We start from the raw sequence: 12,799 nt of genomic DNA, 5'->3' as shown, positions 1-12,799 counted from the left end.
TTGTAGTGTATTGTGGCTCTCATCCAATGCCCCTGGAAACCACCAAAAAGGCTCTGATTGACTTCAATCATAGTTTGATTAGGCCTTCAACCCAAAAAGATGCCATTATTTTGTTTTGCTGCCATTGCGGTGCTTGGCGTAGTGCTGCTCCTGCTCTCACATACATTCAGATACATGCATACACTAAGTCCTCACAAGGAGTGCTTTACAGCAAGCAAGGTATAATCCTTGATGACAGAAAGAGGTTAGCTTTTCCTGAATGCAGGCAGACTTTGAGGCTGAGTTCCTGGTGATCTATTGTCACTGTTCTGGTAAATGCTTTACCTCTGTTCTCTTAGTAAATATAAAGTAAGTATTTGTCTGGATTCTCTTAAAGCCTTGAGTTTAAAACTGTAGTAGCTTTTTGGATGAGCAACTGTAGAGACCTGTAAGACTTCAGTAGTTTATCTTCCTGCTCTAAAGGCAACAAATTAAAAAATATTGCTATTCCCTGATAGCAACAATTCTCAAAAAAAAAAAAAAAAGTCTACTGTGAAAACTTAAATAGCCAGATTTTTTTGTGTGTGGTTTTTGTTTGTTTTCTTTCAGCTGTTTCAGAGGGAAAAAAAGTTTACTTGGTCCAAGAACCAAATTATGACTTGATGTAGATAATATTTTATATATTAGTAAAGGCCTGTCTACACAAACCAGTCTTTGAAATAAGTCGTGATATTAAAGGCTAAAGTCCTTAGAACTTTCCTGCAGAAGAGAGAGTAAAGCAAAACAATATCCTTGTGTACAGGAGAAAAAATGTAAACCTATGTGCATTAGCCAATGGTAACTTAGCCCGCAGACCCTGTAGAACCCTATAAAAGGTGTGCTAAAGATAGAAATAAACAGCATTCACTTTTATTTCTGTGAAGACTCCTGAATAAGCTGTCGGTCTCTCAATAATCTGCAGCTTAGAGACAGGACATAAACTTGGGTGAAAAAGATCTCTGGGTGTTGAGTGACTGTGGCTTTGTGTGCTAATCTCAGCTACGTCAGCATGTGACAGATGCCTACAAGGTGAAAACCCACAGGAGCATAAACACCTTCCTTGAGGAGGCCTTGAAGATAAAAGGAATGCCAGGTAGTTGTGTCTTGAGAAGAAGTTGTCATGCACTGAGTATAGCTTTGCACCATGTCACTTGACATCTTCTAGAGATCCTGGATTGGCTGCTGGATGAAGAACAATCCATTTCCCACATTTGTTACTCCACAACTGCACTAACACAGCCATGCCCACTGCCAGGCTCCAAGGTAATCATGGGGCTACACATACATACAAAACATCTCTTTCTTAGTGCCTTTGAACAGGCAGTGAGGTAGTTCAGCACTGCACTGCAGAGGCATTATCTAGAATGTCCTTTATAGTATTGAGGATCATGCTCTAGGATTTGTCTGCCTGTGATCCATATTATGTTTGTAAGCACTTGGGAAGATCTGTGTTTAATGTAACTGTGTGTGGAGCATCCCAAGTTTCATGACTTCCAAGGCTTTGGCTGTGTTGTGTGTGACAGGGCAAAATTGAAACAGTCTGTGTCTTGAAACATAACTATATGAAAAATCTGTGCTGCTGCTTCCTTATCTATAGGCCTCTGGCATACATGGACTTATGTCATCCTGCTGAAGGAGAGTACACCTCTGTTTGGCATGTTTCTTCCCTTTTATCTGTTCCCTGCTCCTGAGGAGAGAGAGAGCATGAAGCGAGCTACAGCCTCTCCTGCCCCTAAATTGGTTACTGATTAACTTTATGGATTAGGCAAAAATTCTTGTGAGTCAGGAATTCTTTGTAAAGAAAATGAACATGTGAACAATAAGTATAAACTATGTTCATAAAATGTTGCATTTTAATGACTCTCAGTCACTCATTCCTAGTGTCATGTCCATTACAACTGACCCATATAAAAGGAGTCTCCTTTCCAAGGTGTCTCCATAGGCCTGTGCAGAGAATTGCAGTATCGCAGAAGCTGTTAGCTGTAACTGTGTCTCTGTTAATTAGTGTCCTGACTGATTTTGGTTGGTTTGGTTTGGGTTGGCTTTATCTGGGGTTTTTTTGCTGAAAGTATTTCATTAAATGCACAAGAACTGACCATAGCTCTGAGTGACCTAAAAGGGCACTTCTAAGGAAATAACAAATGAATCTAAATTTTTTTTAGCTTTTTCTGGCCCATACTACATTGCTTGCTATAAATCATGATGTAACCTCCTTCCAGACAAGTTCATTAAAATCCCCAAAAAATTGTACTTGTGTTTAAAGGGGCTTTTGGTGCAATTTAATGTTTAAGAGAGAGAGGAGGATGGAAGTGGAAGTGTGCCACAAGAGCAGATGTTCAGCTGTGAAGATACCATTAATGATTAGGCTGTGCAGCCGGTACTGGTGTTAACAGCTTCTGCATGCTTTAGGGACTTAGAGAACTGAGCTACACATAAATACTTGTTTTTTCCCCTTCTGTAATCTCCCAGTCATGGGTGGGAAGACAAAATCCACGACTCTTGCTCCAGGTGCTCATGAGACAAAAAAACAGCCTTATTTATTATTTAGAACTCACTTAAATACCCAGTTCAAATCTCCCGGGCTAGACAGCCACTGGCTGAGATCTTCCTCCCTGCCCAGCTCCCTGGCCAGTGGTGTGCTTTCTTCTCAGCTTGGATGGGGCTGGCCAAGGGTCCTCTGTAACTTATCCAGGGACATGTTCAGGCATGAACTAGCTGAATTGGATCTGTGTTACGGTCAGATTCACTTTGTCCAGTCCAGACCAGCTGCACTGTGACAATACTGTGACAAAAATATTGTTTTTCATACCAGAGAAACCTGAATCTTGTCATTTGCCAGTAAAACTCCAGTGTAACTACACAGAAATCACTCAATAAAAATAAATGCAGACCACATCTGTATAATATTAAAGCCGGCCATTACACATTTTTCAATTTTTTCCTTCTCTTAGAGTGCGGGTATAAGTTCTATAAGGCTCCAAAAAGTCCTTATGTACTGTATTCCAGGTCAGCGCTTCAGAGGGAAGCAGCAACACCTCATCACGGAAAAGCTGTGTGGCCATCAAAGGATTAGTGCAAGCTCCTGCTCAGGGTTTGGGTTTTTCTACCATTAGGGATTACTTCATGATTAGCAAGCTGGGAGGCACTGGTGAACATGAGTGTCTGGAATTCCTTTATATAATAAAAATACTGCCACTATTGTCATCAGAATATTTTTGAGCATTGAGTGTATCTCCCTGTTGCAGCACTGGTTTAACTAGAATATTTCTTGAAAATAATTTTGATTGTGATGTTTTAGAAAATGATCAGCTACCAGCTGCAAACACTAAAAGGCTGAGAACACAGAGAAGAAATATTTTGCACCAGAACAAGTTTAATCCTAGGAACACCTGGCTTCTTGGATAAATGTAAGCTTACTCATACTTTGGTAGAAGTTCTGCAGTAAAGCTACAATCCTACAATCCTCTTGGTGATGAGCTCAAACAAAGCAAGGGACCTGCTTGGAAAAGGAAAAAATGCATGGTCAGATAATAGATGCAAAATGAAAGAATCTGAGAGATTGAAAGTATCAAAAAGTTGAGCCAGAATTTTTGCAGACAGTTTTGCAACACTCTGAACTAACGGTGATCTCAGATGTTTAATTTCAGTGGAGAAATAGTAAAAAAGCACCAAAAAATTACAAAAACCCCTTCCTGAACTGCTGGGTTCAGGAGATTCTGTGCATTTAGAAATCCATGTTCTGAAATGCTGCCTAAAATTGCCTGGATTTTTATGCATACTGGTACTACCTGCAAGTATTAGAAAGTATTGCCCTAGTCATGATACTGGGGCCTTAGAGCTAGCATACAGTGGCACTAAGAGGTACAGCCCTGATTTTCTCTTGTAAGTGGCCTAGGTTTGTGCCAAGAAACACAGGTTAAAATGATTCTCCTAACACTCTGAGTAGGATTCAAGGACTTTGGAAAAATGCAGCAGAGCCAGTCTCCAAAGAAGTACTCCTCAGACTTTGCAAAAGAGACAGGCCAGGTGGCAGTGCTGTGAGGATCCATGCCATTAGAGATGAACAAGTAATTCACTTTCATACCTCTTGCTTTGGGGACCAGAGCCCATGTCACCTGGCAGGGCAGTCCCAGAAGAGTCATCTGCCTGCTGGCTGCAGCCCCTCAGAGACTACACAATGCACCTGGCACATGAAATATCGGAGGGGCCTCACATTCCTGTGCTTTCTTAGAGCAGAACAGCTGGAAGAGCTGAGGAAGGAGCTCCACAGATTTCTAGCCAACATCATAGTGCTTTTTAACCGAGTTGTTTCTCATTATGTCTGCAGGAGTCTGGGCAGACTCCAGCACAAAGACTAAGAACTAGGCGCTTCCTACTCTTCTCTTGGAACTTGGTTCTCTGCCTAATTAACACATCAGTGTTCGGGCCAGACCCCAATTGCACGAGTCAGCGGTGCTGTCATTTTCCTGGCACAGGGCTCCAGTCAGTGCTGGGGCCAAGGAAGAGGAGGAAGGGAGGGCATGGAAGCACCAGCTCCAAGAGACACCTCAGCAGGAGGCAGAGCACAGGGCCAGAGTCACTACCCTGACTCATAAGGAGTGCTTAGGCCAGGGTGTCAGGTACCACTCTTCAAATTTGGGACTTAGCTGTAGGTGGCTGCGTGAAACCTGCTCACATGGACTCCTGCTGGGCACCCATGTGTGACCAGAGTTTGGGCTAAGATCCAGTTGAGTGTTGTGGCCAGAAAGAGAACTGAGAAGCCTGGGAGGCTTGGTGACTCAGTTCTGTCACTGGTGTTCAGGAGATGAAAGCTGAAAGTCCTTGCTTTTTGTCCTCTGTTTTTATGCCAAGTAGAAAACTAGGAAACTCAAGCAACATGGAGAAGAGCAAGTAGCTTTCAGTTGTGACAGGCCTGTCCCCTCAGAAAGAGCTGAATATGTAGTTCAAATAGAAGCAGGACAAGACTTCTTTCAGAATAGACAAAAGTCACAAAGTCACTCTTCTTAGATTTGGGGTTTGCCACTGAGGCAGGGAAAACAGACTTAGAAAATAGCTTACTGAAAATGAATGGGTATTGAACTCCCTTATCCTTCAGGACTCAAAACATGCTTCTCTCAAATGATTTGGGGATTTGGAGGGTCTTGGTTTTAAATACTAACCACATCTAATACGCCTTAATTGACTTGCAAGATTTTGGATTTTTTTTAATTCTCTGAAATTTGCTTACCTTTTCTTTACTTTCTTTTTGATTTCTCTATGAAGCAAAAAATCCAAAGCTGGGAACTAAGGCTTCACTCACGCTGAGTGTCCTGTTACATGAATGTTCCATGAGCAAAAAGGAAACTATTTTTGTGTCATTTAGCTCATCTAGCAAATATTTGTGCTGATGGAAGCAAAACATTTACCTGTTGCCAGCTCAGAGCAGGAGGAGCTGGGTGGTGAGAGCTCCTCTTTTCTGAAGAAAAAGAAATTTGGTTTGCAGAACAACTTGAAAGGCTCAGGTGAACAGGACAGATTCCAACTGTGCTGAAGGTGGCAGCGCATTCAGGCCTGCCTGGGATGGCTGCGGGCCAGCAGTGCCTGCTGTGGGTGGGAGTTGCACAAGTGGGTGCACAGATCCTCTGTGCTCTGGAGGGGTCTTTGACCCATGTGTCAGCAGCTGCTGCTGCTGCTCTCTTGGACCCTGGGCCAAACACCTTCAGGGGTTTCACCTCCTGTGCCATCAGAGCAGGCCCCTGGCTTGTGTTGAGGAGCTGTGTGAAGGCTAAACTGGAGCCTTCCTATGCACCCCCAGCCCTGACTTTGGCCCTGGTACCTGCATGGGCTGCACTTGTGGCACCCAGTCATTTGTAGAGAAATACTGCACTGTTTTCATGAGAAGCTGTTTTAAAGATGTCTGGAAAGTACAGAAGAGAAGTGTGAGAAATTATACAGGTAAAGGTGTATTCCTTGATGCCGTACCTTAAATGCATCTCTAGGGCCTGATTATGACTTTCACTGCCAAGAGACACTGTGTTCTTTGTGTTAAAGAACTGTATTTATTTATATAAAGATGTATTGATGGTGGAAATGTGTAATTGGTAATTAATGCAATTAGGTACATTACATATACACCTGTATTATTTCAGGTATTTGCAACAAAAATATGGAAAATTCAGCATTCATTAGAGCATTTCATAATTAAAAAATATAAATTGAGGTGAAAACAGGCCACCCACCTTTGTGGAAATTCCTGTCTGCCTCAGCACAATGAGACAGAAGTGATGGGATGTACAGTCAAAGCAGCCCTTCTAGAGCTGCATCTCTGCTTTGCTAACACTCCCTGCTAAGCTGGTGTGTTCCAGCTGCAGGTGTGGGATAAGCCCTTAGGTGGGAACAGTGGCCTGGAAGCACTTGCCTGAGCTCTGATCTGAATCAAGCCAGCTGAACTATGCTCAGCACATGTTCTGTTTTCACTGGTGCCTCTGGGAAATGAGAATCACTTCTTGCTTTTCACTGGGTGCTTCTCTGCCCAATGACTGCATCAAACTTGACATCAGTCATCTTCTTCAGGAGGTTCAGAGCGCGTTCTGGAAAGACCCTGAAAGAGACGATAACATGAAATTAAAACTGGGATAGAAACTTAAATTATGGGAAAAAGTGGCACTGCACTGTGAGGGAAGAGCTGGTGTGGGAGCAGCATGCATGCTCACACACGGACACAGACAGTCTGAGACAGACTTAGTTAGTCTTAAATCAGAGTCTTAAAATGGGCATTATTTCCCAAGGACACATAGCCCTCATCAATCTCTGACAAGTTTTAATTCCAATCCCACCCATGTCTTTTTACAACAATTCTAGGACAGGTATGTACCAACCATGATTTAGGCTGCAATATTGCTGCAGAATCCAGAAAGTTTTCATACTGAACATAGACACAAGCATTTGCTTTCTCTTTGCAACAGAGCCCTTTTAAAGTAATTTTCCAGCCCCCATGGCCTGAATCTTTGGTGTTGACATGAAGAAACACTCAGGTCCTCATCTCATTCTGGGACCTTGCTGGAGCTGCTGTTTCAGAGAATGTGGTGGCCTATAGAGCAATGGAGCTCACTGACACCAGTCAGCTACAGCAACTGGTTCTATACAAGGGCCTGTGAAAGTGCTCAAATAAAATCTCTGGATGATGTCTGCTGTTATCACTGGAGAGAACCACTGCATTATTAACTATCTTGTGATATGTTCTAAAATAAAACTTAATCTTGGATCAGATTTTACAAGTTTGAGGGTGGTACACTCAGCAGGTTACAGTTGATATATTTTTTCCCCCTACTTACCTTTCAAGCAGTAAAGCAACGCTCTGATTTGAGGGAACAAAAACCATTTTCTGGTTGGTTACTATTCCTTCCATCAGAGCCTCTACAACTTCTTCAACCTCCAAAATCTTTCCAAGCCTACACAGGAAAGCAAACACATAAGAGCTGCAGTGGTAAGAAGGGGTGGTACCAGCTGATCTAGGAGGCTTCACAAGTGCACAAACTCAGGTAATTCAAATGCAACAATTACATGGGTTAAAGGACACTGCAGATTTTCTTTAGCCAATGATACACACTGTTGTTATACAGCTACAGTTGGAATCGAGGCCTAAAGCCAGGGATACTATGCAGTGCCTTGATGCAAAGAAGGAAGTACAGGAATGCAGAGTATTGGGAGTTACCTTATAGTGGGGTTTTTGACAAATCCAGTGTTTATAAAAACTGGACAAAGACACGTTGTTTTTATTCCATCCTTTCCCAGGGCAGACAGCTCCTCTGTCAGAGCTTTATGAAATCCAACTGCAGCAAACTTGCTTGAGCTGCAGGAGGGGAAAAAGTATAAATGAGAAGGCAGAAATCCTGTTTCCACACTTCTACAACTGCAAATGGTCTAAGCAATCATATACATACATTAAAGGCTAGGATGCAAAAACCTCTAAATAATGTAATCCAGCTGAGAGACAGGGCAGGGACTATTCTAACTTTGCCTGTGCCAGAGTGTAGTGGTGGATAAGATGTTGAAACTTGTGGAGTAGTTGTGGAAAGCAGACAGGGTGTGAACAGGCAGAAAAAACATAGAGGAAAACATCAGGAAATCTTAGAAAATATTAACTAGCGTGTGTCAACAGATGCACATCCCATTTTTCCCATGAGAGAGGATTTTTTAAAGGAATGCAGCCTGAATGACTAAAATTAAGAAGGATGGGCAGGGTAGAAATGGAGATTAACCCTCTACTGTTTACTGAACCACACAGGAGCACCTCAAATCAATTTTGTGTGCTTTGAAATAAAGGACCATTACGCAAGCAAAACTTAAGGAATGTCCTCCCATAGAAATAGGTGTGGTCCTTAAGTTTAAATAAATTCCAAAGAAAATAGTCACATGACTGTTCTTTCATAAAAACATTGCTCAGGGTTCAGTCAGAGCTAGTAACTTGGTACTTTGTGAACGAGAAGACAAAATTACAATTTTTAAAAATTAAGCAAGCTGATTTCAAAATCACTTACCAATAAGTCACCATGAAAGGAATCACAAAATGACCTGCTGCCGAAGCCACCGTGACAATGTGCCCGTAGTTGTTGTTCATCATGACTGGCAGAAAAGCTCTCGTGGTCTTGGAAGCAATTTAAACCAAGAGGCAAAAACACAGGGGACAGGAAGGAGGAAAAGAACATTGTTTTCTTAGACATACTCAGCACTGACCCTCAATGTCATTCACTAGGTGGCCAAAGCTATCTCTAAAGCTACGAGTCGCACAGCACCTGAGATTCCCAGAGCCACAGGGATACCTGCTTTCTGACCAGTGGTGCAGCTGGCAACCTGCTCTCCAAAGGTTTCAGCAGCTGTCTATAAACAGGAGCTGGTTTTCACATCTTTCCTTTGCTGCTTTTAAGGTTTCAGGTGTCAGCAGAAATGCTGGCAGGGTCTTACCCCTAGCACCTACAATAAACCACTTGTCAGGCTGTGGCTTCTCTTTTCTTCTGCCACAAACAATTATTGCTGAAAGCTCACACCCTGTCAGCCCCACGACACCTCTGACAGAGGCCAGTGTGTGCTGCAGATGAGGCTGTCACCAGCCAGCTCACATCAGCAAGAGGCCATTCCAGTTTCCCAGCACACAGTCTGCTTGGGTGCCCCTGGGCTACACAGTTCATTTGGTAATTCACTGCTAATAACAGCTGGTCTAAGTATGTCTAAATATTCCTCCTTGGGACTATGACATTCCCAAAAAACTGTAGCTATAGGTGCTGGTGGCCCTTACCCACATGTGACCAAGAATGTTGACTTCAAACATCCTTTCTATCTGGTGGTCCTGAGTCGAGAGAAAGTCGGCAGCTGTAATAACACCAGCGTTGTTCACCAGGATAGTCACATCCCCAATATCCTTCTTCACCTTTTGGAGAGAAAACAAAAGCTCAAAATTGTGTCTGTCACTCAGGGCGGGGGGCGGAAATTTGTAAAGGTGGGGAAGATGAGCCATAATTAATTTAATTCTTAACAATGCATCTTTAAGGAAGAGGAAAATCAGGCCACATTTCCAGATGTGGCAGGACAGGAACTTTGCAGTAAAGCTATGCAATCTGGTTTAGATCTGATTCTTCTCCTTTAATTAATGCCGGTATCTATTGTGTTCCACAAACTGTGCACGCTTTGGACTGTGTAGTCACAGTTGGGACCACGGGGGTACAGACTGTTTTGAGGCAGCTGGACCACAGCCACTACAATGAAATGATTCATATGTCCTCAGTGCTATGTTCCTTCAGAGGCTGGAGCCCTGGAGAGCAAACCTGGCAACAGGATGTGATATGCTGGAGCCTCCCAAATCTTGGAAATGCAGCAGCACTCTGTGTCCAGAGAGCAGCAAGGAGTGGGGAGCTTCCAAGGGCTTGCAGGATTTGTGTACAACGCATCTTCTTTAGTTCTACTGCCTTCTCTGGAAATCAAGCAGGGTTGGGAAAGCCTTTGGCCATGCCCCTGCTGCCCCACCTTGTCTGCAGTGCTGTTGATCTCCTCCCGTTTGCTGCAGTCCACCACAAAGGTTTGAACAGTGGCTCCCAGCTTCTGGCATTCTGCTGCCGTCTCCTCAACGCCGTGCTGGAAGAGGCAAAGAGAAAGACACTGTGCACAGCTGTCCCCTCACCATGGCTGAGCAGCAGAGGCTGAAGATGTCCCTGGATGGAGCAACCACTGCCCAGCCCCAGAACAGTTCACAGCTACCCAGGGAAGGAGCTGTAGGTGGGGTTGTTGAGAGCATATGTAATCCAGCTGGAAATTTTGGACCTGTGTAGAGTGACTACCAGAAAGGAAATTGGAAAATCATAAAATGGTTTGAGTTGGAACGGACCTTAATGATTATAAAGATTATACAGTTCCAACCCCCCCTTGCAATGGGCAGGACACTAGACCAAGTTCCCAGAGCTCCATTCAATCTGGCCTTGAACATTCCAGGGATGAGGCATCTATAACATCTCTAGGCAGCCTGTTCCAGTACCTTACCATTCTCACAGTAACAAATTTCTTCCTTATATCCAATCTAAACCATCTCTCTTTTGGTTTGAAACAATTTCCCCTCTGTCCTGTCCCTACATGCTCTTGGAAATCCTCTCTCTCCATCTTTTTGTAAGCTCCCTTCACATACTGGAAGATCACAATTAGGTCACTCCAAAGACATCAGTTTTCCAGGCTGAGCAATCCCAATTCTCTTAGCCTAAGGAATGTGGAAACAAGAGTGAGTTTGGCTTGGTAAGGCACACGTAGCAAGCAGAAAGAGGGCACACAGTGCCTATCACAGCACAGCAGGCAGTACTGTGAGTGTAAAGAGAGCTCATGCAACACAGGCCTGGCTGACACCCTGAGGTGTGGAGAGTGCTTCTAATGTGTTTCTGTATTCACATGCTGGGTGTGAGAAGAGCCATAGTTGTATCGGGTCTGGCCAAGACGGAATTGATTTCCCCACAGCACCCTCACAGTGCTGTACTTTGCACTGGTTGCTACGAAGGGGTTGATAACCCCTTTTTTGGCTGCGGCTGAGCAGTGCTGGCGCAGCATCAGTGCTGTGTTCCAAACATTTCCCGCCCCATCGGTAGAGCCTGGAAGGAGACACAATTAGGAATGCAGAGCAAAACTGACCGAAGGGATAGTCCATATTATATGATGACAGCTCAGATATAAAAGCCAAGAAAAGGAGGAAGAAGAGGAGGGGCATCCGGTATTTCCAACGTTTGCCTTCCAGAGCAAGCACTTCCCAACATGTGGGCGGTAATCTCTTGCTGATAGGAAGTAGAGAATATTTTTTTCCTCTTTGCTTCTCTGAGCACAACTTTTCAGCTTTGCTTTAGCAAACTGCTTTATCTCACCGTACAAGTAATTGTTTCCCATGTTATTTCCTCTGCCCAGTGCAGCTGAGAAAAGGGGGTGATGAGCAGTTTGGTGGGCACCTGGCGTACAGCCAACGTCAACCCACCACAACAGTGCACAGTGCAAAGAGACTTTCTTACAGAATTGCACTTGACACACACAGAACAGAAGCTTCCCTCTGTCATTGCATCAGCTCACTCGGCTAGGGCAGGAGTGATTTTGCTGTTGTTCTTGTCCCCAGGTGCCAGAAGGCTGTGCCAGTGGAGCCCTGTGCTGGGGTCTGTCTTGCAGCTTCAGGATGACACAATTAACTTCTTTGCTGACCCAGCGTGTCAGAAACAGGAAGCAGAGCCTTTCACCCTCCTTGTTGCAGCTACACCCAAAACTTGCCCTGGATCCCTTCCGAATGCCATGCTGCATCTTTGTTATCTGCCCATCCTCCGCTTGCCACGGCTTGTTTTGCATTCCAGTCAAATCATCTGAAATAAAGAGTTTGGGCCAGTGTAACCATTTCGAGAGGTGCCATCTATGCGTGTAGCTGCCCAGAGGGCAGCCGGGCTCACCCACAGCCCGGCACAGCGATGCTGCTAATGGGAGTGCAGAGAAAACACATCTCCCAGCAATGCACACAAACACCCGAGGCCACAGAGAGAACAAGTGAAGGCAAACCTGCTCTTCCCTGCCTTCTGGTCTCAACGAGCATTCTCTGCCAGCTCAGGCAGCACATCCACCAGCAGCTTCCTGAACACTTCTCTCCCTCTCGCAGGTGCTCTGCCGGCTGCTGCCTGCTCCCTCCCGAGTAGCACCGAGTGCCTGTGGGACCAGAGCCCCACATCCTCTGCTGCAAGTGGGGCCAAAGCCGCTCCTGGCGCTCAGCATCCCAGCCAGAGGAGCCGAGCGGGAGCCGATGGGAGCGAGCTGGAAGGAGGCGACCGAGGTGCAATGTGGTGCTGCCCTTCTTACGTCCCTAAATCCCCCGTGGACTCGGAGGTTCCGGAGTGAGGACACGAGTGTGCCATTACCTTATTGGTGTCCCACAGAACAAGCCTGCTCTGGCGCTTGGCGAACTCCAAGGCGGTCGCTCTCCCGACGCCATGGCCAGCGCCCGTGATGAGCACCAGCTCCCCACTGAGAGACTTTCTCCTCACCGGCACGAACAGCTTCACAAAAGCCTCCAGGTAAGAGTAGAGGAGCGTAGCCAGGAACAGGAGAACCTCCAGAATCAGATTCATTGTTTCCCCGGAACTCTTTTGAGGGCCGAACTGAACTTTAATCTCTTTTAAGGGGTTGTTGCTTTACCCTCCGCCCTTCGCAGCGCGCACTGCCGGTCCCGTCCGCTCCCGCAGGATCCACCCCCGCACCGCCCGTACCGGCGGCTGCTCCGCCCAGCTGACCCACGCTGACCTCCCGC

At 45.2% G+C, this 12,799-nt stretch overlaps 1 protein-coding gene across 1 annotated transcript; it reads right to left on the bottom strand.

Annotated features, from left to right (window-relative positions):
- Positions 1-6,036: 6,036 nt before the first annotated feature.
- LOC111928884 (estradiol 17-beta-dehydrogenase 11-like) lies at positions 6,037-12,621 on the bottom strand. The gene is made up of 7 exons (XM_023926360.2): positions 12,411-12,621; positions 10,018-10,125; positions 9,293-9,424; positions 8,538-8,644; positions 7,712-7,849; positions 7,332-7,448; positions 6,037-6,598 (listed from the first exon to the last, which is right to left on the bottom strand). Exons 1-7 carry the CDS (start codon positions 12,618-12,620, stop codon positions 6,511-6,513), a joined length of 900 nt encoding a protein of 299 aa, XP_023782128.2. The 5' UTR covers position 12,621; the 3' UTR covers positions 6,037-6,510.
- Between the last annotated feature and the right edge of the window lie 178 nt (positions 12,622-12,799).

Source organism: Cyanistes caeruleus, chromosome 5 (genome assembly GCF_971803275.1).
Source record: "Cyanistes caeruleus chromosome 5, bCyaCae1.hap1.1, whole genome shotgun sequence".
NCBI classification, from domain to species: domain Eukaryota; kingdom Metazoa; phylum Chordata; class Aves; order Passeriformes; family Paridae; genus Cyanistes; species Cyanistes caeruleus.
The sequence above is the reverse complement of the archived record's forward strand: the minus strand, read 5'-3'. Positions and strand labels throughout refer to the sequence as shown.